Source organism: Mustela lutreola, chromosome 4, assembly GCF_030435805.1.
Source record: "Mustela lutreola isolate mMusLut2 chromosome 4, mMusLut2.pri, whole genome shotgun sequence".
Lineage (NCBI taxonomy): Eukaryota > Metazoa > Chordata > Mammalia > Carnivora > Mustelidae > Mustela > Mustela lutreola.
Window position 1 is genome coordinate 117,952,959 of NC_081293.1, and position 27,144 is coordinate 117,980,102.

General features: G+C 35.7%; 1 protein-coding gene across 8 annotated transcripts in view; it reads right to left on the minus strand.

The window, feature by feature from the left end:
• The window catches only part of MAGI2 (membrane associated guanylate kinase, WW and PDZ domain containing 2), a 1,359,941-nt gene that overhangs the window by 452,239 nt on the left and 880,558 nt on the right, over positions 1-27,144 (minus strand). For all 8 annotated transcript variants that reach the window (XM_059170944.1, XM_059170942.1, XM_059170943.1 and 5 more), the window contains 2 exons: positions 22,812-23,022; positions 10,619-10,698 (listed from right to left, as the gene is read on the minus strand). In XM_059170944.1, the coding sequence (XP_059026927.1) occupies positions 10,619-10,698; positions 22,812-23,022 (291 nt within the window). The remainder of the gene's footprint in view (positions 1-10,618; positions 10,699-22,811; positions 23,023-27,144) is intronic.

The window sequence follows — 27,144 nt, forward strand, 5'->3', positions numbered from 1 at the left end:
GTGTGGAAATGGCATAAAAAGAGAAACACAGACAAATGGGATAGAATCAAGAGTCCATAAATAAACCCATGCACTTATAGTCAACTAACATTTAACAAGAGAGCTAAGAATACTTAATGGGAGGTGTATACTTTCTTCAACAAGTGATGGTGAGATACCCGAATAGTCATAGGCAGAAAAATTAAATAGGGCCCTTTGATAACATTTTTGACAACAAAAAATGAACTTCAAATGGATTAAAAGACTTACATGTAGGATCTGAGACCAAAAATCACTAGAAGCATAGGAAAAAACTTCTTGACATTGATCTTAGCAATGATTTTTTGGACTTGACACCAAAACACAAGCAATAAAATAAAATAAAAACAAATGGGACTATACCAAGCTGAAAAGCTTCTAAATAGCAAAAGGAACAATAAACAAAAATTTTAAAAGGCAATCTATAAAATGGATAAAATATTTCACACCATTTATCTGAAAGGAGTTAAAAATCCCAAAATATATAGAAACTCATATAACTCGAGTAAAAAAGAAAAAAAAAGTCAGTTAAAAAATGGGCAAAGGATTTGAATACACATTTTTTCCAAAGATGACATAATCATAAGGAATTGTATCTGAACCGCAGGGATACAACATCTTATACCTGTTAGAATGACAACTACCAAAAATATGTAAGATATCAAGTGTTGGCACAGATGTAGAAAAAAGAGAACCTTTGGGCACTGTTGCTAGGGATATAAATTGGTACAGCCACTATGGAAAACATATGGAGGCTCCTCAAAAAATTAAAAATAGAATTACCATATGATCTAGCAATTCTACTTCTGACTATATATCTGAAGTAAACTGAATCACTACTGGAAGAGGTATCTGCCCCCTCCTCCATCTTCCTTGCGGCTTTATTCAAAATAGCCAACAAACGGAAACAATCTATGTGTCCATCAGTGGATGAATGGATAAAAACAATGTAATATATATATATATATATATATATATACACACAATGGCATATTTTTCAGCTATAAGAAGGAAATCCTGCCATTTGTGACAACGGGAACGGGCCTTGAGGGTCTAACTTGTGCACAAGTTAGACAGAAATACTGGATGACCTCATATATGAAATCTAGAACTCCCTCTCCCGCAACCTCATAGAAACAAGAGTAGAATGGAAGACCAAGCAATGGAAGAAATGAGGAGATGTTGGTCAAAAGGTATAGACTTCCAGTTATAAGCTAAATTAGCTCTGGAGATAAAATGTATGTCATGGTGATTAGAGTTAGTAGTATTATAAATTACAGTTGAAGGTTGCTAAGAGACTAAATTTCAAATGTTCTTATCCCCATACCCCCATAGAAGGTAATTATGTGAGTTGTTGGATGTATTAACTAAGCTTACTGTGTTGGTCATTTCATCATATATATGGGTATCAAATGATAATGCTGTTTATCTTAAACTTACATAATTTATCAATTATATCTCAATAAATTTGGAAAAATACACGTTAAAATGTGTTTTTATATTCCTAAGCATGGACAGTATTTTAGTTATCTTTTTATTGATATATAATTTAAGTTTTCTGTAAAGTAAGAATGTCAACTTTGAAATTTGTTGAGGCTTGCTCTAAAGATTACCATGTACTCAATGTTTGTAAAGTACTCTGTGTGTTTGAGAATTATATTTTCTATCTAAGTGTGGTGTCGATTTGTGGCTTTTGAATCAAGATTACTATTTGTTACTCAAATTTTTCTTCTTTTTTCTGTTTAATATATTGAGTAGTGAGAGGTACATGAAGTAATACACTCCATGAATTTTTCAAATTCTCTTTTCAGATTTGTAATTTTTTCCTTTGTATATAACTTGAAGGTATGTTATCAGATGCATATGAATTTAGGATTGTTACATCTTTCTGATTAACTAAAGCTTCTACCTATATATTTTTAAAAATAAGGTAGGCAATACCAGTCTACTCAATATCAAGGCTTAAGATATAGCTATAGTAATCTAGATAGGATGGTTCTGGTGCACAGATAGACACATAGATCAATGGAACCCAAATGACATGGCAAAATCACACACATAATTTAGTGGAGGAAAGACAGCCTTTTCACCAAAACGTGCTAGAGTAAGTGGGTATCAATTGTTTATTATAATAATAATTTAAAAGCCTCAACCTACATCTAACACTTTATACAAAAATTATTTCAAAATAGATCACAGACCTACAGGTCAAATGTTGAAGTACACAATTTAGGGAAAAAAGTGAGAAAATCTTTGGCATCTAGGGCTGAGGGAAGACCTCTTAGACTTGATACTCAAAGCATGTTTCACAAAAGGAAAAATTGATAAATTTGGTAAATTGATAAATTTGATTTCATCAAAATTAAAAACATTTTCTCTGCAGAAGACCCTGTTAAGAGGACAAAAGTAAAAACTGTAGCCTGGGGACAATGTTTATTAACTGATAAAGGAACTTATTATATGTAGAATATATAAATAACCCTCAAAACTGAATTTTAAAAAATAATCTAATTAAAAATTGGGCAAAAGGCATTATCAGACATACTACCAAGCAGTATGCACAGATGACAAATAATTACATGAAAAGATGTTCAATATAATTAGCCATTAGGGAAATACAAATTAAAACCACAATTTGCTATCATCATACACCTATCAAAATAACCAACATGAGAAATAAAGTCCTAACACCAAATGTTGGCAAAGATATAGAGAAACTGGCTCATTGCTGGTTGGGAAATAAAAGAATATAGCCACTCTGGAAAATCGTTCAGCTATTTATTCTAAAACTAAAAATGTACTTTCCCAAAAATCTAGGAATTACATTCCTTTACTTTTATCCCAGATAAGAGACCTATGTTCATGCAAAAACTTGTATACAAATGTTTGTGGCAGCTTTTTTCATATTAACTGAAAGCTGAAATCAACCTAGATGTCCTAAATGGGTAAATGCTTAAACAGTGGTACATAAAAAGTAGCCAACTCTTGATACACACACTTGAATGTGTTTCAGTGTAATTAACTTGAGTGGAAAAAAGTCAATCTCCAAAGTTTACACACTGTATAATTCCATTTATAGAACATTTTTGAAATAACAAAGACATTGACATGGAGAACAGATCAGTGGTTGTTAAGGGTTAGGGACTGTGCAGTGAGAGGGGATGGATATGCACATAAAGCAGTAGCATGAGAGAGTCTTGTGGGATGGCAGAGTTATGACTCTGGATTGTGGCCATGGTCACATGTAACTACTACATATGTGACATATATGATATATGCACACACATATGCACACATACAAGTACTTATATAACTGGTAAAATAAATTCTGTGGATTGTACTAATGTCAATTTTCTGATTTTTATATAGTATCATATTTATGTAAGATGTTAATATTGGGTTTTTGTTAGGGATATTTGGCCCCCCCCCATACTTGCTTTTGTAATTTCCCATGAATTTATAAATATTTCAAAATAAAAAATCCTGAAAGTCACATTTGAAATATTTTGAAATTATTTTGCTACTATATAGGCACAACAAGCAGATTTGATGACATCCATATTATTTTCAAACTTGTATGCATTAAACAATGAACATAAGACATAACTCATTCCTAAGCATAAAAGAAGCTTGAGAAATCAAGAATAAAAGGACAGAATTTTTTAAATCCCTACATAGGTACTATTTTATAGCCATGATGAAGACTGTAGGTAGAAGAGAGAAATAAATTATTAGTACAAAAATGATATTCCAAATATTTAACTATTTTCATGATCTGAACACTAACCAATCAGAGTAGACCGGGACCAATTAGGACAGATGCCAGCAATAAACAGCACAATCTGGTATTGGCATAAAGCAGTGGAATATCTATGGTATATAATTTAATTGCGTTTGATTTTATTATTTCCTCCACAGAAGATTTATATTCCTAAAGTGTTGGTATTTCATAGTACCCCTAAGCTGAAAATATTGGAATGGTTACTATATCATTGGATAAAGCATACCTCAAAGTGCTGCTATAAAAAATCATGACTAATATGAATAATCACCAGTTAGCAAAATAAGAACAGTTTATATTAAGATATTTTAAACAATTTTTTATAAAACACCCTAAATATCAGTACAGAAACAAAAAATAACATCCAAATTAGTTAGTTCATAATATTTAAAGATAGGAATTCAATATATCCATGACTTTTCAATTTTAAAGTCTTGTACTTGAATAGTATCTTTAGAGTCTGTTTTTTTGTTTTTTTTTTTAAGATTTTATTCATTTATTTGAGAGAGAGAGAGCATGTGAGTGCATGAGTGGGAGGTAAGGGGCTGAGGGAGAGGGAGAAGAAGACTCCTCACTAAGCAGGGAGCCAGATGAGGGACTTGATCCCAGGACCCCGAGGTCATGACCAGAGCCAAAGGCAGACACTTGACCAATTAAGCCACCAGGTGCCCTTCAAGTGTGTTTCACTGAATTCTTCCTAATGGAAAAATTTCAAGGTGCTTTACAAACATAATCTCAGCAGGTTTATTAGATTAGGAAAACATATATTCAAAGGTGAAACTGATTTGGTCATATTTTTTCTTGAGAAATTAGAATCACTAATTATCGATACAAATTTAATGAGACAATAGGCCAAAGCCCCTATTCTAAAAAGAAATAAATTATGCACTCTAGGAATAGAAAGTGAACTCTGAAAATAAAAGTATGCATTTCCTGATCTCCATGGCAGTTAAGAAATTCACTTAAGAAATGACATAAAACTACATACAGATGGCTAACAGACACACACAAAAAAATGATACACACCACTCATGATCAGGGAAATACAAATCAAAACTGTAATAAGATATCATCTCACACCTGTAAGAATGGCTAAAATTAACAACACAGGAAACAACAGATGTTGGTGAGGATGTGGAGAAAGAAGAACCCTCCTACACTGTTAGTGGGAATGCAAACTGGTGTAACACTGTGGAAAACAGCATGGATTTCCCTCAAAAAGTTAAAAGTAGAGCTACTCTATGATCTGGCAATTAAACTACTAGATATTTATCCAAACAATACAAAAATACTGATTCAAAGTGATACATGCATCCCAATGTTTATAGTAGCATTCTCAACAATAGCCAAATTATAGAAAGAGCCCAAATGTCCACTGACTGGTGAATGTGTGTGCATGTGTGTGTGTGTGTGTGTATGTATATAAATGTATGTATATATATATATACATACACACACAAACACACATACTATCCTATTCTATATATATATATATATATATATATTCTATATATGATATATTCTATCATATATATTTCTATTATATATTTTGTGGCTGATATATTCTCTATACATTATATATTCTATATATATTCTATATATTTCTATTATATAATATATATATATTCAATAGAATATATCAGCCACAAAAAAGAATAAAATCTTGCCATTTGCAACAACATGGCTGGAGCAAGAGAGTATAATGCTAAGTGAAATAAGGCAGTTAGAGAATGACAAATACTGTATGATTTCACTCATATGTGGAATTTAAGAAACAAAAACACGTGAACATGGTGGAGGGGGGAGAGAAAGGCAAACCAGAAAACAGACTCATAACTATAGAGAACAAACTGAGGGTTGCTGGAGGGGAGGTGTGTGGAGGAGGGGGGGAGGAGGGGAGGCGATTAAGGAGGGCACTTGTGATGAGCACAGTATGTAAGTGATGAATCACTGTATTGTACAGCTGACGCTAATATTACACCGTATGTTAACTAACTGAAACGTAAATAAAACCTTGAAAAAGAATTAAGAAAAAAAGAAATGACAAAAAAAGAGAAATGACCTAAAACTAATTAGTGTTTTCTATTATTTTAGAAAGATAAACCTCCTTCTCTTGGAAAAAAAAAAAAAAAAACACACACACACACAATAAATATTACAAAATACAGCCTATGCTATCTTCATTTATGTGTACCTTGGACACCATTTTCTTTAAAAGACAAAGTAATAGCTCAACGCTTTAAATGTCAAGGGAAATGCAGTTCTCATGTAGGTAAACATGTTAAGATTATGTAATTTTTTTTTACAGTACCATGAGAAAACTCCCTTATAACTCAACGACATAGAATCTAGAAATGAACCCACCTAGTTCGCACAGCTGTGATTACAACTTTGTGAGAATTCAGAGCCATTGTAACAGAATGGAGGGCAACAACCTCCAATATATCAATATTAGGTTGGAATTAGGGAGGCGGATAATTTTAGCCTATGTGGGTTTTTTCATTTTCATCTCTCCAGGACACTCTAGAATAATTCCAGTCCTTTAAGGTAGGCCAACCATTCTGAATTCCTCCCTTTGTCTTCTATGAGGCTAATTTGTTGGCTCAGAACACACAGGAAGGAAAAGAAAGGAGCAATTATTCAGAGCCTGTGGCATCACAAGCACTGTCCCTCTTCTATGTGAAATTAAATCTGCATGAAACAGATATGCTTTCCATTTTACAGGTAAGAAAGCCTAGGCTCTTAGAAATTAAGCACCTTGCCCAAGAGCCCACAGGTTTGTGTTTGGATTAGAGTTTTTCACGGCTCCAAATTTCACACAATCTCTACTCCTGTGATAGTTGAATTACCTTTCAACTTTAAGAAAAGAATGGTCCCACAAGGCTTGAGTCATTTTTTAAAAAAGATTTATTTATCTACGAGAGAGAGAGAGTCAGTGAGTGGGCAGACGGAGACCATCTCAGACTCCTCTCTGTGAGTGCAGAGTCCTTCGCAGGGCTCGATCTCATGACTCATAAGATCATGACCTGAGAATCACTTTTGATGTTAACCCTAGTTCAGAGATTCTTGGGGGATGTGTCACCACTGGGATGTGTGTGATCGCAAAGGTGTCAGGAGAAAGCCTGTGGTATTGATTCTGAGGGCCGAGGACAAATATGATGATGTCTCATACACAATTCACGGATCTTGCCTCCAAACCGTTCAACAGCTAACTGGGATTTCTGTGGTGTTTTGTAAAAGACTATCTTGGCTTGCTAAATGGCACTCCCCCAAATACTAATATTAGAATCCAGTAGTAGGTGGAGAATTTTTCGGTGATGTCGACTAGTGCTGAAACTCTAAAAACACAGAGCGATGACAAATGCACAGAATGTAGTGACTTCAGTATTTTCAACTGTATGGTGAGAGAAGGAAGTATGCTTTTATGTTTAGTAGCAGGTAAGAAATCAAAATGGTTGCTGTGATGTCAATAGAGAGCTGTTCAATATGTATTTGTATGGAGCTGTCTATATTCCCACATCCCCCTTGATAACAATAAGAAAACATTTGCTAGTTTTTCCTCTAACCCAAGAATAATTTAGATCAGTAGATACCCCTTCCATCTCTCTTTCAATCAGCTTCTTCTTTTCATAGTTGATCAAGGAATTAACGTTTCACACCTATGTTAACAGAACCACAGATGCCCATGTTTGCAACATGTATCCATGTCTGTATCCACATCCACAGGGACCTAGGTAAACTCGTAATTGCGCACATATACAACATCATGGAATTCCATTTTGAGAGATTAAACTATTAATTATGGTAATAATGCAGAATTCATGGTATGCAACCCAATAAGGTCTAAAATGCTTTTTAAAAGTACGGCATAAAACTTTTGCTTCCAGGTAGGATGGAATGAGAAGCTTATAAGCTCTGAGAACACAAAGAAAATCTATACAAAATGAAAAATGAACAGCTGAAAAGGATCAGAGCACTGCTGAAACCACAAGTCTAGGATTCTAAAGAGTAGAAAACCCTGAAGAGGTAAGGGAAGAATTTGCAGCTGCTTTTATGGATTGTGGGCTGTGGGAAGAACCCAGAGTTGGCCTCCACTAGAGGTTAGGGAAGCCAGCACAAAGTTGAGGAGTCTTGAGGGACCACAGTGACAAAATATAGACTTTAGAGATCTTAAACACACAACCCATTATCCCATGATGACGTTTGTCAGATTCAGAAGCTTCAAGGTCTAGAGGCAAAAAGCTAAGCCAAAACCCCTGAAATGCATCACAGATTTTTGGCAGTCTTGCAATACTAAGAAGAAAAAATATTTTTAAAATATTGGCATTCAAGCCCTGCCAAGAGGAAGGCCCCACATGAACACACTGGGCCTGGATTGTCCTGTGAACCAAGTCAAGCCTGTCTCTATTTTCTGTATGGTCCAGAAATGAAGACCAATTTATATACTTTTAAATGGTTGCCAAAAAATAAAAAAAAAAAAAATCAAGAGTAGTATTTTAATATTAAAATGCCGAGCGTATATGAAACTCAAATTCTCTGTTCACAAACAAAATTTATCAAAATCTATCCATGCCCTTTAGTAATGTATTGATTTTGCCTGCTTTTTCATACTGAGAACTTATAAAGAGAGTGGATAACCCACAAAGCCTAAAATATAGGCAACCTGACCCAGCACAGAAACAAACCAGAGATAAACTGGGTCTTATCAAAACTCAGCCCAACCTCCTATTGGCTCAACTCCAGATTGGATTAAGGAATTAGCCTCCACTCTATCTCTCAGGCAGAAGCAGGACAAATCTTTGCCTAAGAAAGATCTTATCAGCTGGAGCCTGTATAATTTTTTATACACATTTCACACACATTCCAGCATTCAGAAAATTACTCTACTTTGTTTGGCCTGAGCCGAATGTATAAAGAAGCCTGACTTAATTGGCGAGCTCAACAGCAATCCATTAACAGATGATTAAATATGCAATTTTAACCTATGTTTTAAAGGAAAATACAACAGAAGTAACACTATTACCTGAAAGCAATTTTCTTGGCAAGAAAACTCAAATATGTGTCTGGAATAATATTATTTTAACTAACTAGATGTTATTTTCCACTGTAAAACATTCCAATAATATGTGGAATAAAATCTAGGAGTTATTTATTTTGTAGAAAAGGAAGACAGATAGTAATTGACTGGTTAGAAATCATTCTGAACTACAAGACTGTAGTCTAGGACTCGTTTTTTGTCAGTGATGTGCACTTCCCAGACACTGGCATCATATTTTAGGTACCTACCATCCTGAGAAGACAGACAAGAGCAGATGTGGGAAAAACTGGTAACACTGGAATATTAAAGTTATGCTATGTCTTATGCCTACAACACTCCCAGAATTTTAAAATTCGACTTTAATAGCTTTTTCAAATGAAAAGAATAAGACAGCTGAGAAGTTCAATATGTCATAGCACTGCAAATCGTTAAATTCATTTTAATTAGGATATACTAAGGTTTTACATCTGTGGAAAAAGTAAATTGTAACTTCCATACATAGCATATCAGGCCATTTTAATTTATAACCGACTACAATCTGCAGCACTTGTCTTATTGGTGTCAATGAAATATATAACCTAATGGTGTTCAAAAGTCCAAGTCACATAATAATTTTATGGGATTCAACCACATGCAGTCATGCTATTATACAGAAGGCATAGAGATACAGTTATGAATATAAAATTTAATGTAGATAGTGATTAAAAACTGGATACTTATGCATTCCAATATGTACATGTAAATGGTACACTAAAATTTTTTTAAATTTAACTCAGTATATAACTGGCTTGTGAACAGTTATCTTATGGAAATAAACATTAGCAAAATATTATCTGAGAAATCCAGAACTATTGTTAAAATCAAAGGACTTTCAGAATTAGAGACATTTTACAAAGTTGACTTTTCAGAAACTTCTTTAAAAGTTGAACTCTCCTCATCACTTTCTCTACCTTTAAGAGCTTCTCATAGATAGGTGCCTGTGAATGGGACTCTACTAGCTTGGGGAGGTAAAGGCTGGACTGTGGTCAAATAATCACAAGGAGAGTATGTTATTTATCATTTTAGCTAAATTTTAAGTACTCTTTTCACATGAAACTCAGTATCTTTAAAAATTATAAGTATCATCTCTAACAGACTTCATGTATTAATATACTAAATTTAAAGCAAGGTTTATACTCATCTAATCCTCAAAACTGTTTAAAAACATTCTTCCCATACATGAAAACAGGTGACTTCTAAGCAAGTTAATATTATTACACTGGGAACTAGAAAATAGTATAGATAACCCAGGATATTCATGCAACTGGTTATTTAATTCAAATATCTGATTAAAGGAAAGTAGCCCTATGTATAGACCTTTATATCACCGATTCCTTAATAACTAGCAGAAGGCCATGCCTCTAAACACAAAAATCAATATTACTTATAGTTCCACAATAGTGTTTCTCCATATAACATGTTCGATTCCAGTGAAAAGATCAGAATCCTCAGAGAGACATATTGCAACAAAAAGTCCTTAGAAGGTGGGGGAAAGTCATGCCAGGAGTCACAGAGAACCAACAGAGAGGACAGAGATGTGATATCCGGCACCGTCTCCTCAGACAGAGAAAGGAAAACCACATGGCACTGCTGTTAATTCTCTCTCCTAGCTGAGCATTAAATATTACATCTTTCCAACTGTCTCAACCACATGGCTGCTTCTTGAGGTGAGACCCTCCTTTTAGAAACACAAACACGCTCAAAGTGCAATGCAGAAACATCGAAGGAACTTAGTGACCTACCATTCTCTTTGCATTCTTCTGGAGGTTTAGCCTTTTTCGCAAGTCGTGGATCCAGCCATGATGTTGTCTTTGTGTTATGGCTGAAAAGAAAAGAGATCACTCTGAACAGACACATACTGAAAGGAATCAAGTTTATTCCTTTAAAAAAAAAAAAAAAAAGAGGAGGGGGGTGTTAGTCCAACAAAATTGCAATCGATACACTTAATTTGCTTACTGGTTCTAAGTAACCCTGAAGGTAGTGTAAGAGTAATTGTGCAAGGCAGCTGTAAATTTGGCAACCTCAGCTCCCTGTCTTCAAAGCAGCTATTTTTATTAAAATCAACTCGAATGTTGCCAAGTTAACCTCATTGAAAATGCAGAACTCATCCAGAGCAAAAGGAATTTATTACAAACACAGGATTCTCCAGTTGGAAGAGCACAGTTCGCAGGCTCTGATACTGTTTCCTCACTTTTACAAAATAATTATTTTCATCTTAAACCTGCCCTTTTCATAAAGAGTTGTTTTGTTACTCTTTAACTCCAGAGCTGGCAGTGGCAGTATAAAAGTGATGAAAATTACAGCATGTTCTCGGGATGCCTACATTTTCTCAAAAAGTGATTAAGAGCAATGTCATTAACCCATATTTAGCTGTGTTCCATCTAAATACTTTCAATCTGGCCAGGAAGGCAGAGGGTAAAATGCCTGTATTTGAATGTTTCTAGAATGGAATTTCTGGGAATTAATAACAATTTTGATGACATTTTGCTTTGGAGAAAAAAGAATGTTTTTGGGGAAGCCTTTTGTCAGAAATTTTAAAAACAGAGGAAAGATGTTTTTAGAACAGTGTTTCTTAAAGAGGCCCTAGAATCACTTGCATTGGAGTCACCTGGTGATTAACAGTGCACAATTCTGGGGCTTTATAGAACTATGAAATCAGAATCTTTGAGGTGGAGCCACAAAATCTCCATCATTGGCAAGCACTCCCAGGGATTTTTATGCACATTATAATTCGAGAACCACTCAAAAGCTCAAAACTGCTATTTGGAACTAAAGTCTTTGCTGTGTACAGCTGTCTCAAGTGATCTCATCTACCAGTGGACAAATCATCAAGGATGTGACATTTGTGAGGGCTTCCAGAAAAAGCATGAACAAAGTCACGGATGTGGGAAAGTGTGAGGCTCATACAGGGAAGAGTCAAAAGGCCATCAATGGAACACGAAAAGGAACAGCAGAGAATAGTTTAGAAATATAAAGTAAAGCTAAATAACAGGGATATTTCAACACAACTGTAAGAAAGCCCAATGTTAATGATGAAAGTCAAATGATAACCGTTTCACATGTATCTTCTCTTTCTTCTTTGAAATTTAACTATGTTTTATTGTATAAAAACGTACATAAGCATCAGCTAGAGAACCTGAGGGACAAATCTCCACTTAAAGCAAAGGCCAGAAAATTCTCCCAGGCAGCATGTTTAAGAGCAAACTTATAGAGACCAGGTGCTTATCTAAGGAAGAAAAGTTTAAGGCAGAAAGGAGGAAAGATGGAGACAAGCCGGGCAGTACGGAAGCAAGCCCAAGGTGTTAAAGCACCTAGTGTTTTCTGGACGATGATCCTGTCTATGTGCAGAGCCACCTCTGATTTGAAAATGGAGACATGAAGATCCTCGGGTCAAGAAATCTCTGCTCCTGAAAAGATTCCCTTTTATTTCCGACTTTCATGTGTGCTAAAGAGAAAATACTCTCCATCGTGTTCATCACACAGGAACTTCACCATGATTGATGCCTCTAAGCAGGGCTCTCATAATTTGATCAGATAAAGGCTGTGAATTTGGTTAAATTACAAATCATCAGGAGAGTATGCTAGCTTTTATTTTCTCCCAGTTTGACCTTTGCAAAGCTTGATGGTGCTTTATTATCAAGTTTCAGAAGCAAGTAAAGTATTGCAGACACTTTCATCTCATTTGGGTCCTCATTTGTAGTCATGCCAATATAATCTAGTTTTTCCCTCTGAACTAAAGACACTCATGGAAGGAGATGAGGACCACCCCAAGTATGTTAGTGGACTGGTTCAGTGTTTGCTGCTTCCATTTTGAAAAAACAAATTCACTTCTAAAACTGTTTTTTTATAGACATGCCTTCAGTACAAAGTGTGTGTGTGTGTGTGTGTGTGTGTGTGTGTGTGTGTGCATGCGCGCGCACACGTGTATACAAGTGCATTTGTGTGTAAGGTGTGTTCATGTCAATGTTGTTTTTTGTTTGTTTGTTTTTTAAAGATTTTATTTATTTATTTGTCAGAGAGAGAGAGAAAGCACAAGCAGGCAGAGTGGGAGGCAGGCTCCCCACTGAGCAAGGAGCCCGATGTAGGACTTGATCCCAGGACCCTGGGATTATGACCTGAGCCAAAGGCAGAAGCTTAACTGACTGAGCCACCCAGGTGTCCCACACATCTATGTTTTTATGTGGTAGGGAGAAATGCTGGGAAGTGGGCCAGGAAAATTCATTTACCTTCGCTTTAAGCACGCTTGCTTTTTCAAAACCCTTCCTTCATTTTGGAGAAAAGTCATTTATTTCTAGGTCTGTAAGACATTTTCACAAAAGCAAACACACCTATAGCTAAATAGTAAGGGGCCATTACTGAGCCATTTCAGGGAGTCAAATTACCATTTCTGTACCACACTATCATTGGTCTCAATGGCTAATTTTGTAAAGAACTGTGAGTTTCCTAGCTTTCCTGAGTTTATACAATGCATTTCATGACAGGATGATTTTTTTTTTTTTCCTTAGGATGAACTAGCATTAATGGTATGTCATTTAATACACTTTGGCAGATGGGAGTCTCTTACACTGAACAGCATTTTTAGCTGATCCTCTGAAATGATTCTGAAAAAAATGTGGGTAGTACTTAGTCTGAAACATCACATGAAGATACATGCAGTATTTTCCAATAGTGGCTCTCCCTAGCCTTGTAATTTGGGTGCTTCTTTAGGATACCTTACAAAGGGGATATTTTTAATGCATTTGGGAGACAACAGACCAAGTGGCTTTTCCATGTCCCTTAAATTATATATTTTTAACCTTGATAATTACCTTTGAAGATGGGATTAAACATTAGACAGGAAACTGTACAAAATGGGATCACTGAGGGATTTTTCACAATCTACATGCCACTTTTCCTCAAGTTTGAGGCTGTGATTTCCTTTCACTTTGAATGCTAAAGTAGACTTAAATAAGACATCAGTTTTCGGTATCTGAGCCAACTGTGTGGTGCACAAATGACAGGAAGGTAAGAGGCTAATATTATATGATCTTATATTCTGATACTAGTTTCTTAAACAGAGAAACATACACAAATATATACTGCATTTGCAAAGAAATTTTTCCCCCTAGTTGGGGAATGAAACAAATATTTTCTAGGAATGCTGAATCACAGTAGTCTACTTTTGCATGTATTTCTATGGATAGAGTTAACGTGATGATCATGAAAAGTGAGTAAAGTCAGTAGCTATTCAAGTTCAATCAATGCTAGATTAATAAACCTTAATAGATAATATCTATAAGATTAAACCCTTAAAAAGTGTTTTATCCAAACTCTTCCCTGATGTTAAACTATATAATGAATCTGTCTGGAGGACTGGAATAAACCAGAAGTGAAATTTCATTTAACTCTGCAATACTAGTTTAAATTCATAACAGAATGGCTTTGAAGATGTGATAGGCTGACTTATAATGCATTAGACATTTCTGTGTGTGTGCGTGTGTGTTTTCTACGTTTAACCTTTGCCAAACTGACAAAAGGTGCAGGTTAAATAGTAACATTTTATCTTCCTGGAGAAACATTCTTCTCACGTAGTAAATGCTTCTCTTGGACAGGAAAAGCAGCTAACATTATGGCCCACCATTGCAAAGTTATTCTCATTATCTTGTAACATTTCCTGATTGTCTACTTTTGTCAGGGCCTGCACTAGAACTTTCATACCCATCACCTCATTTAATGCTAATGAGCCTCTGTGGCTTCATATTTTTTATTTAATTCCACTTTATAGTTAGAAAAACAAAGCTTCAGAGAAGGTGAGTAACTTGCCCAAGGTTACATAGCTAGTGTGTGACAGTGAAAGAGCTGGCATTCGACCCAGATATGTAGGATTCCCAAGTCCAAGTTTCTTATGCTCTAAAACCAAGGGCATACTAAACCTAACACTGTTATTTATACTGAGTTGCTTTTATTTCACTTCCTTGGAGAATAATCAAAGATTTATTTCTCAGAGCCTTTGCCAATAGTTTGGAAATAGAGACATTTATCTCCTTTTTGAAGATAGTAACCACAACCTTAAATCCCTTTGTGTTGAATGTCTTGTATTTAGTAGGTATTATATTAAATTGCAGGTGCACAGAGATGGAAGACAGAACACTGTGATTGAGGAGGCACGTAAAGTATCACTGGAAATACTTTTGTCCTTATAAACTTGAATTCCCCATTCAGATCAGTTTTTTTTTTTTTAAAGATTTTATTTATTTGACAGACAGAGATCACAAGTAGGCAGAGAGGCAGGCAGAGAGAGAGAGGGGAGGAAGCGGACTCCCCGCTGAGCAGAGAGCCCCATGCGGGACTCGATCCCAGGACCCTGAGATCATGACCCGAGCCAAAGGCAGCGGCTTAACCCACTGAGCCACCCAGGCGCCCCAGATCAGTTTTGAATCAAATGTTCTCCATTCAGATCTGGATATTTTTCCAAGTGGAGCTAAGATGGCAACATAGGAAGACCTTAGACTCATCTGTCCCTAGAACACAACTAGGTAACTATCAAATCATTCTCAATACCCCAGAAATCAACCTGAATATTTTTCCAAAATAAAGTCTTAAAATCCCTCATTTACAAGATTTGAATATGAATATTAGGTCTATATATGAATATATTCATATTACATATGAATATTAGAAGCTATATTAAAAATTAAGTTAATAAAACTGCTATCAAACGGGGAACTTTTTTTCTTTTAATAAATTAATTTATTTTAGAGAGTGTGAGTAGGATCCCGAGATCATGACCTGAGCTGAATCCTAGAGCCAACTGACCGAGTCACCCAGGTGGAAAATTTTCGTATTGATCATGCCACACTCCATCCTCCGTTCCATTTTTTCATTATTCTATGTTTTCCCAGTCAGGGTATAAATCCCTTAATCAGTTTCTTAGTTATTCATAAGTGGATTCTCATGGGTGATCCGATTCAAACCTAATTTTAAGACATGTCCTCCTTTCATCCACCTCTTTCCTTCAGTTTCCTTTTCCTCTCTCCTCCCCTACTTTCATATTGCCACCATCAAAATAATGTTTTCAATACTGCATAAACACTAGATGATGTTTCACCAACTGAAATTTTATGAGTCGCATAAGAAACTTTTATTATCAAACACATTCCCTCACTGTGTTTTCTCTAAAAATAGTAATAGACTTACAATAGTAACAAATGAATTGAATTTAAAAAGTCTTCCTACCAAGCCAATTCTTTTTTTTTTAATTTTTAATTTTTTTTATAAACGTATAATATATTTTCTACCAAGCCAATTCTTAATCTTAGTCTTTCACTGATAGTAAAATGTATTTTCATCTGGGAAATACTACATCAGAAGAATAATCAGATATTAAAGTCAATGATGTTTGACTACGAGAAGCATAATCTTTTGGACAAGGTAAACAAGGTCCAGATAAATGTTTTAGAGTTTTAGAGGGCAGTCAATATGTGTTTGGATGTTAAAATTTCAATAGCAGTTGTCATATAGGTTGAAACAATACTTAGAGACTCACTACATTTTATATAACTTAGAAAATAAATGTTAGCGTTTGCTCTCTCCTTTTTTTAAAAGTAATCTTTGCACCCAACGTGGGACTTGGCCTCATGATCAAGAGTCTCATGATCTATAGACTGCACCAGCCAGGTGCCCCTAAATATTAGTTCTTAAAGGTATATAAATTGGCTTTTTATATTACATATATTTTAAATTATATACATTTTATATTATAGGCAATAAAATCCTCAGGATGGTTACATCATTTTCTAGAAGAATTTCTCTTCCTTTTATAACATCTTTCCAAAAAGAAGATTAAAGGCAATGACTGGACAGATCTAATCAATGGTAAACAGTGGGAACCTTTTCATTCAAGACTCCATTATTTCACAGTTTTACTATTTTTTCTATTTATACATTGGTGATCTACATAGAAAGCTATTGTCAATGACCTCTATAGCAGTTATTTCCTAAACAATATTCCCCCAAATTCCCCCTCATCTTGTGAATTATGTGAGTTTGCCATCATATTTTCTTTCATGTGTTTAGAAAACATTTTTTAGAGAGGTTTTATTAATAGTGTTTGGGATATCATGAGTGTGAGTCGCATACTGTTTTGTCTAAAACATATTACTGTCTGGGGATTGACTGGAGTCTTGCACAGGCAGAAATAAAAAAGAATATGAAAAAATTCAATATATCTACTGTTTTGTAATACAAATTAGAGAGAGTAAGCACAGACCGCATTTTGGACTGGTGATGATATGCTGCACTTAGAATAAGAAATCTGGAGTTCTTCATACCAAACAATTGGTTTTACTTTTCTCTCCAACAAATTTCCCAAGTATTCTGTCTACTCTTTAACAAATAAAAGTTTTTAATTTTTTTGAAATGGTAATTACAATTTACTTAAAACTTACAGAAATACAGAAATGGCAACACAAGAGGAAACAGATTATTTGTTTGTCTTCCTGAGAATTTAAAAGCAAATTCAGCTTGGACAATGATTTCGGACACCATGCACAGTCACGACATTTTCCCAGATGTGATCTTCAGTTTCTTTATTTTAATTTATTTTTATTTTTTTATTTGACAGAGAGAGAGATCATAAGTAGGCAGAGAGAAGAAGAAGTAGGCTCCCTGCTGAGCAGAGAGCCCACTCAGGGCTCAATCCCAAGATGCTGGGATCTTGACCTGAGCCGAAGGCAAAGGCTTTAACCCACTGGGCCACCCAGGCACCCCGATTTTCAGTTTCAAAAGCCTGCTTTTAAAAATCTATTATTTAAGATGACATGGTGTTCACTGCCATTCAGAAAGATGGTAGTAAACAAATAGGTTCCTGTTGTCATTATATTTTTTGCCAAAACAATAGCAGTGTCTTTTTTAAAAAATAAATAAATTTATTTATTTATTTATTTATCTATCTATCTATCTATCTATCTATTTATTTATTTGACAGAGAGAGATGACAAGCAGGCAGAGAGGCAGGCAGAGAAAGAGAGGAGGAAGCAGACTCCCCGCTGAGCAGAGAGCCCAATGTGAGGCTCGATCACAGGACCCTGAAATTATGACCTGAGCCGCAGGCAGCGGCTTAACCCACTGAGCCACCCAGGTGCCCCAATAGCAGTGTCTTTTATGTCACTAACCAAACTGACTCCCAAACAAAGAAGGGATGTAGTGGGATTTCCAAAGCAGGTCAATACAGATTCACCCTATGGCAGCTCTGCTTTATGGAACATTTTGCCTATGGAACAGTGACTTTCTGGTCAAGAAAACGCCAATACTATTTGTAATATAAAAGTTTACTTTCATTTCAGCCAATATTTTTTTTTTTTTTATTTTTTATTTTTTATAAACATATATTTTTTATATACATATATTTTTATCCCCAGGTCTGTGAATCACCAGGTTTACACACTTCACAGCACTCACCAAATCACATACCCTCCTCACCAAATCACATACCTTCACAGCACTCACCAAATCACATACCTTCACAGCACTCACCAAATCACATACCCTCCATTTCAGCCAATATTTGCTGATAAGGTGGAGGTAGTATGGAGTAATGGCAGCAGCTTTGTAAGGTGTTGGAATTATGAGACTTTAAGAATGTTAATTTGTCCAAGGTGCCTTAGAATCTCACCTATGAACTGGGTATATCAAATGCTCACAAGGTGGTTATGATATAATATGTGTAATGCAGGCACCACAGCAAAATGATGGAGAACAAGGACCCTGGAGAAAGGCTGTAACCGATGAAAGTATGAATTCTAGTCAGTTTTGTTGACTGTTGTATTCCCAGGGTTTAAAATAATGCGCAGCACATGGTATGTGCTCTATACAGATGTGCTGAGTAATAAACGGACTCAAAGAACACTGGCTTTGTGAATTCTTGGTTATATGACCATGGACACGTTACTTACTTCTACAAGCCTCAGCTTTCTAAAGTGAGAAGGAAGTGAGCACAATGTAAATGCTGAATATATTAACTACTACCCTTCAGGTAACCTGAACACAGTCTGAACAAAGTAGGTGCTCAATATGTTGTAACTATTATTACTAATCTGATTTACAATTAATAAGCTGTGTAATTTAAAAGACATTATTAATGAGTATGATGTTAAGAATTAAGGAAATGACTGGGTTTAAACAGAATTATGTACTTCAAAGTCTTACAAAAACTACTAAACAGAAAACATTATAAGTGCTTTAAAGCATATTTAGAAGAGAGCATTCACACACATTTTAAAATTCCACTGTTTAAAAATGTTTTCTCAGATACTCACTTTTTCTCATTAAATATCACTGTGAATGATAAAATGAATCTGCTTTTACATACTCATCAAAGGAAGCAGTTCTGAAAAGTGTGGGAAATATAGTTGACCCCTGTGTTCAGTACCAAAAATAACCAAAAAAAAACCCCCTCATCTTCTAAAGGCAGAACTTGTTAAGTACTGAGACATATAAAGTATTCTGCAATACTGAATAAAACAATAAATATTTTAAAATATTTAGACAGAAGACAAAAATATGAAATGGCTTGCTATCTTAATTCAAAATCCACAGTATGTATATATTTTTTCAAAAACAAAAGATGTATTTGGACTAACATTTCAACAAGGTAGAATTCCCTTCTTCTATTAAAAAATGTGTATGTATAAATATAAATAATAGACATTTATATTCATATATTTAAATTTTATACACAGAACCACAGGATCCTTTTTCTTTGTTTCACTTGTTTTCTGTTTTATCACAATCTTTGTTTCACAGGAGACAGAATTCAGAGAAATGTAATGAGGGGTGTTGCCTACCAGGAGAGACTTCCATTACTTTAAGTGACTCTCACAATATTTGTACCAGAGGGAAGTTCTCACTGATGCCAGCTCTCCTTACCCTACACATCGATCTTCCCTTCCATCTGTTTTGCCTTTCTCTTTTCTCTACTTGCCTTTTTGTCTTCTTTACCTTGACTTTGCCTCAGGACTGCAAACCTTTATATTATAAATAGTACTTTTGTTGTTTCTTGACTAGAAATTCCTGGGTGCATCATGGCTTAGTCCCCAAGAAAGTCCTTACTAACCCATCATGATCCCTCTCCTGTCAAGGTCCTGCTCTATCAGACTGTTTCCAAGGGCCCTTAATATTCACAGAAGAATTCATTGTTATTTCAACAGCAAAGGTACTCACAGGTCAGTGATGGTGGGTTGAAGCTGATTGTGTCCAAGTGTAATTGGGAATGAAGAGGCATTCCAGAGGAAAGAGTGAAAGCAGTCAGGAGACAATCAGTGAAAAGGGAGGGAAAAGTAAATCAGAGGGAAAGAAATGTAGGCAGAGAGAAAGGAAACCATGGTGCACCTGGTCATAGTTGGAGATGAGATACCACATGATGAAGATACTGATCCTTCCCTAGTTTGATATTTGGACTCATCACACTGAGTCTTGAGATTCAAAGGTGACTTTTTCAAGACAGGAAAGATGTGGCTTGGACTGGTCCTAGAGGAAGGGAGGGGTGCAGGGTACCTCCTGACTTCCATAAGAACCTCCTTCCTGTCACACTTCAGTCTCAATTTTCCTAACTTCATTTTTAAGGCTTCACTTTCCTAACTTCTGAGTGAATCCTCACCCCACCCTCTACGCCCCCACCAGTTTTCTGGCCAAAATGTATCGTCTCCTCTTTTGTGTCTTAATTTTCCACCTCAACCTATACCTTCTCCTCTGCTCATTCATTCTTCCCTGAAGATAAACAAAAAACCCTCTGCCTGTCTTTCAAAAGCGCTAATGATATAGCAAAATAGAAACAGAGCAATCATTTCACAGGATTCAACAACAAATACCTATTCTCTAGTAGGGTCACTAGGTCTTCTCATATCCCCAGTAAGCCCAGGGACTGGGTTCCTATCCTTGGAATGCTATGTCTATACATTGCCAAGTCTGTGTGACCTTACCTTCCTATGATGCCTCCTTTTATTACTTAAATCTGTGCTAAGTTTTGTGAATAGCATCACAAAACTCAGAACTTAGTTGTTTACTGATCATTCATAATTATATCTCTCTCTTCTCCAATTTGCACAATAAATCTCAACAATAAATTCAAGAACAGATACAAAATTTTATGGATCTTTGAACTCTAACATTGGATGACTCACTAAAGTATTAATAAAATCATTTTGGTAGATTCTCCCAAGCCCTGACAGAGCCTTATCATTTACTATATACCAGGAGCACAACTTCTGTCTCTCAAAGTCCCTTTTCTTCACAGTCCCAAAATCTGACACTATTTCAAAGAGAAAAGATTATTTTGTAATCACAAAGATTTTTATAATTGCATTATTGGAAAGCTTGTAAGGAAACTGTTCTTTAATCAGCTTGTCATGCTGGTTTTCTTTTATTATTTCCATATACATACCCTTACTCTTCCTGTATTATATAATAAACATGTGTATATTATTATTCTCCTTCTTCTGAATACCAATTTTCCTGAACATCAGCATGTGAACTCACATCTAGTGTTTATACTTTGAGTGGCTCTGTGCTGTACCTATCAATAACAACGTTATGTTTTTAGATTTAAATACTTTTGAACATTTGAAAAATTCCATATGACTCCTTCTTTTCTAATTAGTTGATAAAAGATGTCTATGGGTCACTGATTATAGCAATAAAAAATAATGCAAGAGATTCTTATAATTTTTTTAAATTTACAAGATCTGTCAAAAGGTGAGTGGTAGAGATTCATTTTCAGCAAAAAACTGCATTTCTCATCCCATGCTGGAGTCAAGAAGCACACCAAGTAATTACCTCATTATATATTCCCTTGGCCACATGTATCAAAGTTCACACCTTCACATGAGAATTAAATATTGGCATGTGGTAACATTTCAATTTCACAACTGAGTTCTGCCTATGGAGATCTAAGTCACAAATCACTCCAGGTTGCAGAAGAAAATCCAGTTTTAATATTTTTTTCTTGAATAATCAGAGTTTACATATTTTTTATCTACATTCAGCACTGAAAACCTCAAGTTCTATTAATTTTTCTGTTTGAGTCTTGTTAGAGGGAATAAGCATTGTTCATTTATAATATTTTTAGTTTTTATTTCTCCTAGTGAATATTTTGATTGTCTTATTTACATCAACAATTTAATTTTGTGCTGAGATCTCCAATTTAGGACTTTGTTTTTAAAAAAGAGTGGTTCTACTCTTAGAAGATAAGAAAACGGAAATATAGTCAGTATTGTTAATAAAATATATATAAATTTCTTTTTTTAGAAAAAAAATCCAGAAGGCAAGAAAAGATTAGAATGAGTCAGTATCACCAGGGAGTTCAAGATTAGCATTTCAGTTTCCTTGGGAAGTCATAAAAATGGTAAGCAAAAAAAAAAAATGAAATTAATAAAAGTAAGTGTGATATATAGTTACAGATACAAAACTAAATAATTTTATTGACATTTGACCTCTGCATGAAATGCTCAAAATGTTGTCTTTCATGACATTTAAGTATTTTGCTCTAAATGGCTGCATCACTGAACACCATGGTAGATGCTTCCAGCAACTTTAGTTAAAAGATGGCAATAAACTCATTTGGACTATATAGAGGTCTTTAAAGAGTAGAGTAAGCATTTCCCATGATAGGTAGATTATTTCTAACTCAATAGTAACATCACATAGAGATTTGCCTTTTCAGCCATGATTGTAACACACTTTATAGTGTAACTGTTTAATTCATTCTTTGATTTATAGCAGTAATCTATAGTGTAATGTAATTGCATTAAGGCACTGTCCATTATTCTCTTACAAAGAAGGAAGCTCATACCAGAAACAATAAAACTCAGTATTTTATTTTGACCACATCTCTATGTACTGCATCACTAGTATACTGTTACGGTCTTTATAGCAATATGGAAAGAAATGTGTGAAACTCACTCAATGAAGTAGACTTCACCCTTCTCTGTATAGGCCATTTCCCAGTTATCAGGCAATGGGTCTGACTCCTCATTCTCTTCAGGTTTAGTTGGTTTAGTGTCATCCATCTGCTCCTTCAGCTCCTCGGGCTGACTGTATACTGGTGCAGGATAAGGCTGGGAGGGTGTCTCTCCTGAGGCACCTGCACTCTTGTCTTCATGTTCACTGGATTCTACAAGAGAATGAGAGCGTGTGGTTAGTCACTCTAGCCACGGCAACCTGTCAGTGAGTGTGGAGCATGGGGCACCGGAAAATAAGCTCTGTGAAAGCTAATAGGAAAAGCATTGCTGCAAACAGCTCTGAAAATCATCTCTAGGCCTAGCTAAGTTCCCTTTCACTCATCATTCCTGTCTATCCTTCCTCTAATTACTACTGATTACTGAACTGGAGGACCATTTCTTAATACAGGTGTGGCAGGCAGAATAATGACTCCCTAAAGATGTCCATGTCCTACCTCTTGAAACATGTGAATGTTACCTTATGCGGTGAAAAAGAATTCCCAGATCTGATTAAATTAAGGACCTTGAGATTGGGAGTTATCTTCAGTTATTTGGGGAGTGGCGGGGGGTGCTCACAGTAATGACAAGGGTCCTTAAAAGTGTAATAGGAAGACAGAAGAGGAGGGTCAGAGGGAGACGTGACACTCAAGAACAGGCAAAGAGGGGATACCTGGGTAGCTCAGTGGGTTAGGCCTCTGCCTTTGGCTCAGGTCATGATCCCGGGGTCCTGGGATCGAACCCCACATCGGTCTCTCTGTTCAACAGTGAGCTTGCTTCCCCCCTCTCTTTTCCTGCCTCTCTGTCTACTTGTGATCTCTCTCTCTCTGTCAAATAAATAAATAATATCTTAAAAAAAATAAAAAAAGTATGAGCAAAGAGATGCAATTTTGCTGGCTCTGAAGATAGAAGAAGGGGACCAACCAACCACAAACCAAGAAATGTGACTGGCCTCTAGAAGCTGCCAAGGCAAGGGTATGGATTTAATCCTAGAGCTTCTAGAAAGAAACACAGTCCTCTTGACACTTTGATTTTAGCCCACCCAGTCCCACTTCAGACTTCTAACCTACAAAACTGTAAGACAGTAAATTTATATTGTTTAAGCCATTACATTTGTGGTAATTTGTTACAGAAACCATAGAAAACTAATACAAGAGACTAAAACCTAAAGAAGATACATATCTTAAGAGTAACCAGCTTGGAGGAGAGACCCAAGAGTCCCATGTAAAGAGCACAAGCTCCAGAATGAGGAAAGGAACACATAGAAAGGAAATAATAACTCAACAACAACAAAAATAGGAGAAAATTTACCTAAGATGAAGAAATGCTTGAGTTTGCAGACTGAAATTGTTCACTGAATCTGATGCCAGATTAATGAAACATATAGACTCCTAAACACATCTATGTAAAATTTTCAAACTCCAGTGTTAAAAAGCAATGTTAGAAGTCCCTGCACTGAAGAAATATGATTACTTACAAAGGAAAGAGAACAGAAGAACATGAGATCTTTCATCTGTGAATCTTTTTTAAAATTGTCAAATACCACTTTCAAGACTCTCCTATACTATGGATGTCATCCAAAAGTCCAAGTATGCCCCAGTGGGAGACCTAGAAAGTAACTAAGAATAGAGAACCAGTAGATGGGCCGTGAGTCACTATGGCTTCCCCACCACCGAGGGTGTGGCAGAGACAGCTTAACCCAGAAACCGGAAAGAGAGTCCTATTGATAGATGTCTGTGTGAGGATAGGGGAGCCAACTCACACATATGAACTTCTACAATCACTTGGAAACATAATGAATAGCTATTAACATTAAAAATATAAATATACAAGTGCTCATATACTTTGAGCCAGTAATCTCACTCTAAGACTGTATCCTCTAGAAATAAAGGCAGTGTGGTATAAGAACACATATGTAACAATAGGCAATGCAGTATTTGTAGTAAGAAAGCCCTGAAAATGGTTTGAATATCTATGAGAATATGATTAAGAATGTGGTTACCATTATGATGGGCAACTATAGTTTAAAAACAATGAATTAGGGCACCTGGATGGCTCAGTTGTTAAGCATATGCCTTCGGCTCAGGTAAAGATCCCAGGTTCCTGGGATCGAGGCCAGCATCGGGCTCCTTGCTCATCAGGAGTCTGCTTCTCCCTTTGACCCTCCCCACTCTTATGTACTCTCTCTCACTCTCTCTCAAATAAATAAAATCTTAAAAAAAAAAAAAAAACTCAATGAATTAAATGTATATCTATTGAGTTGGAAAAGATGCTCATCATTACTATTCAAAGAGTAATCCAAGTTGCAGAGAACATATATTGTTAATCCTATTTTTAAAAAAATAAGCAAATACCGAGTTCCCTTAGATATACGCATATAGTTTTGTATATAATATATGAGCATGAAAAAGGATGGAAGATGTACAACAGATTGTCAACTTTGATTGCTTAAGGATAGTAAATTTAGATGGGTGGAAGAAGTTTTCTTTATGTATCTTTGCATTCTTTGGCTATTACTTTTGTAACTTTAAAAAGTAATAATGATAATTTACAATGAAGTAATTAAAATAGAATTCCAAATTTGTCTCAATCCATTTCTTAGTTCAATGTTTTCCCTACAGGCATCAATCTCCGAGGCCATATTAAGGCACCTTTAGGAACTGGAAAGCACAAAAATACATTACAAGCTTTCATAGTTTTGTCCTTACAAAGACACTTTGTTAAAAGAATATGCCCTTATTGATGAAGTCTTCCAGTTGATTCCTCATACAGAATTGACCTTTGTAAATGTGTAGGAAAGAAGCAGCAAAAAAGGTACCATTGCTCCCTTTAGATTCTCATTGCTATACATTATTACATGGAATTATCAATGCCCAAATACACTGTTCTCAGGTATTTCCAAATGTCGTGTTGTGTTTGAAAAGTTAAAATGCAAGGCCATGTTCTGAAATACTCATTCATTCATTCATTCAATACTCATCTAATCAATATTTATTAAGCACTCAATTATTGTCGGGGACTGAGGACAGAAAAATGAACATGAGAGGCATGATCTCTGCTCTTGTGGACCTCAAAATATCAGGATGTGTAGTCTTTAAACAAGCTTAAGTGTGATGAATGCTTTCCCAGTGAAAGCTGGTATATTTTGTGTATGCACTCACTTAATTTTACATAAAAAGTCAAGGAAAGCCCTTTTTTCTCAATGTTCTGTCAACCTGAAACCTGAAAAAGAAGGCAAGAGACTTTTTTCCAGAAGAAGGTAACGGAGGAAAAATAAACAAGGATTGAATTAGTCAAGGTCTTAGTGGGCATGCTCAGAATTTGGGACTATATCTTAAAAGCAGTGAGAGGGCATTGATGTATCTTAATCAAGGAGATTGCACAATTAGATTTTCGTTCTCCACAAAGATCCCCTTACCTGTTCTGGGGATTTGAGAATGGCAAAAGTAGGTATTTACAGGTTGGTGGGAAGTTATTTGTGTGTTCTAGACAAGAGATAATGGTGGCCTGGGGATGGAAAAAAAAGTGGAAGTGGACTGAAAAAATATTTCGACATCATGGTAAACCTGGTGGGTAGCAAAGCTATTCATGAAATAGGAAATATGAGAGAAGGCACAGGACTATGCAGGGGTGCCAGGGTGTCTGGGGAGAGTATGGGTATAGTTTTGAGCACAGTGAGACAGAGTTCCATTGCCAGATTCACAATGCAGATGTCATGTCAGAGAGTTCTTGGCTGGAGAGAATCAATTCAAGAGACAACAATATATGACTAGACTCAATTAAAATTTAAGCCAGAGAAGTGAATGAAATTGCCTCGAAAAGACAGTGCAGCAAGAAGAAATGAGGATCCCTAGAGCAGCTGTCTGAGGAATTCTCACATTTAATGGTCAGTGAGAGAATGATCAGGAAGAGCAGCCAGGGAATTAATAGGAAAACCAGTAGATTCTCATGCCATTAAAATAGCCAAGCAAAGGGCAATGAGGAGGAAACCTGTGGCCAAAGCTTCTAAATAGTCCAGCCAGATGAGGGCATAAAATCTACTGAATTTAAGAGCATGGAGGTCACTGGCGACATTAGCTATCAGTTATTGTAGTTGTTATAGTGGAATGGTGGGTGGGGAAGCCAGGTTGGAATGGATTAAAGAATCAGTGCAAAGAAAATACATCATAGGCCAACAGAGAATCCATTCAAGAAGTGTAGTTATGAACAAATATACTTTTTTCTTTGACTAAAATCTAGAGTCTTTGGAGATGTCTATAGTTATATTTATCGATGTGCCAGAGATTATGGTGCCAAGT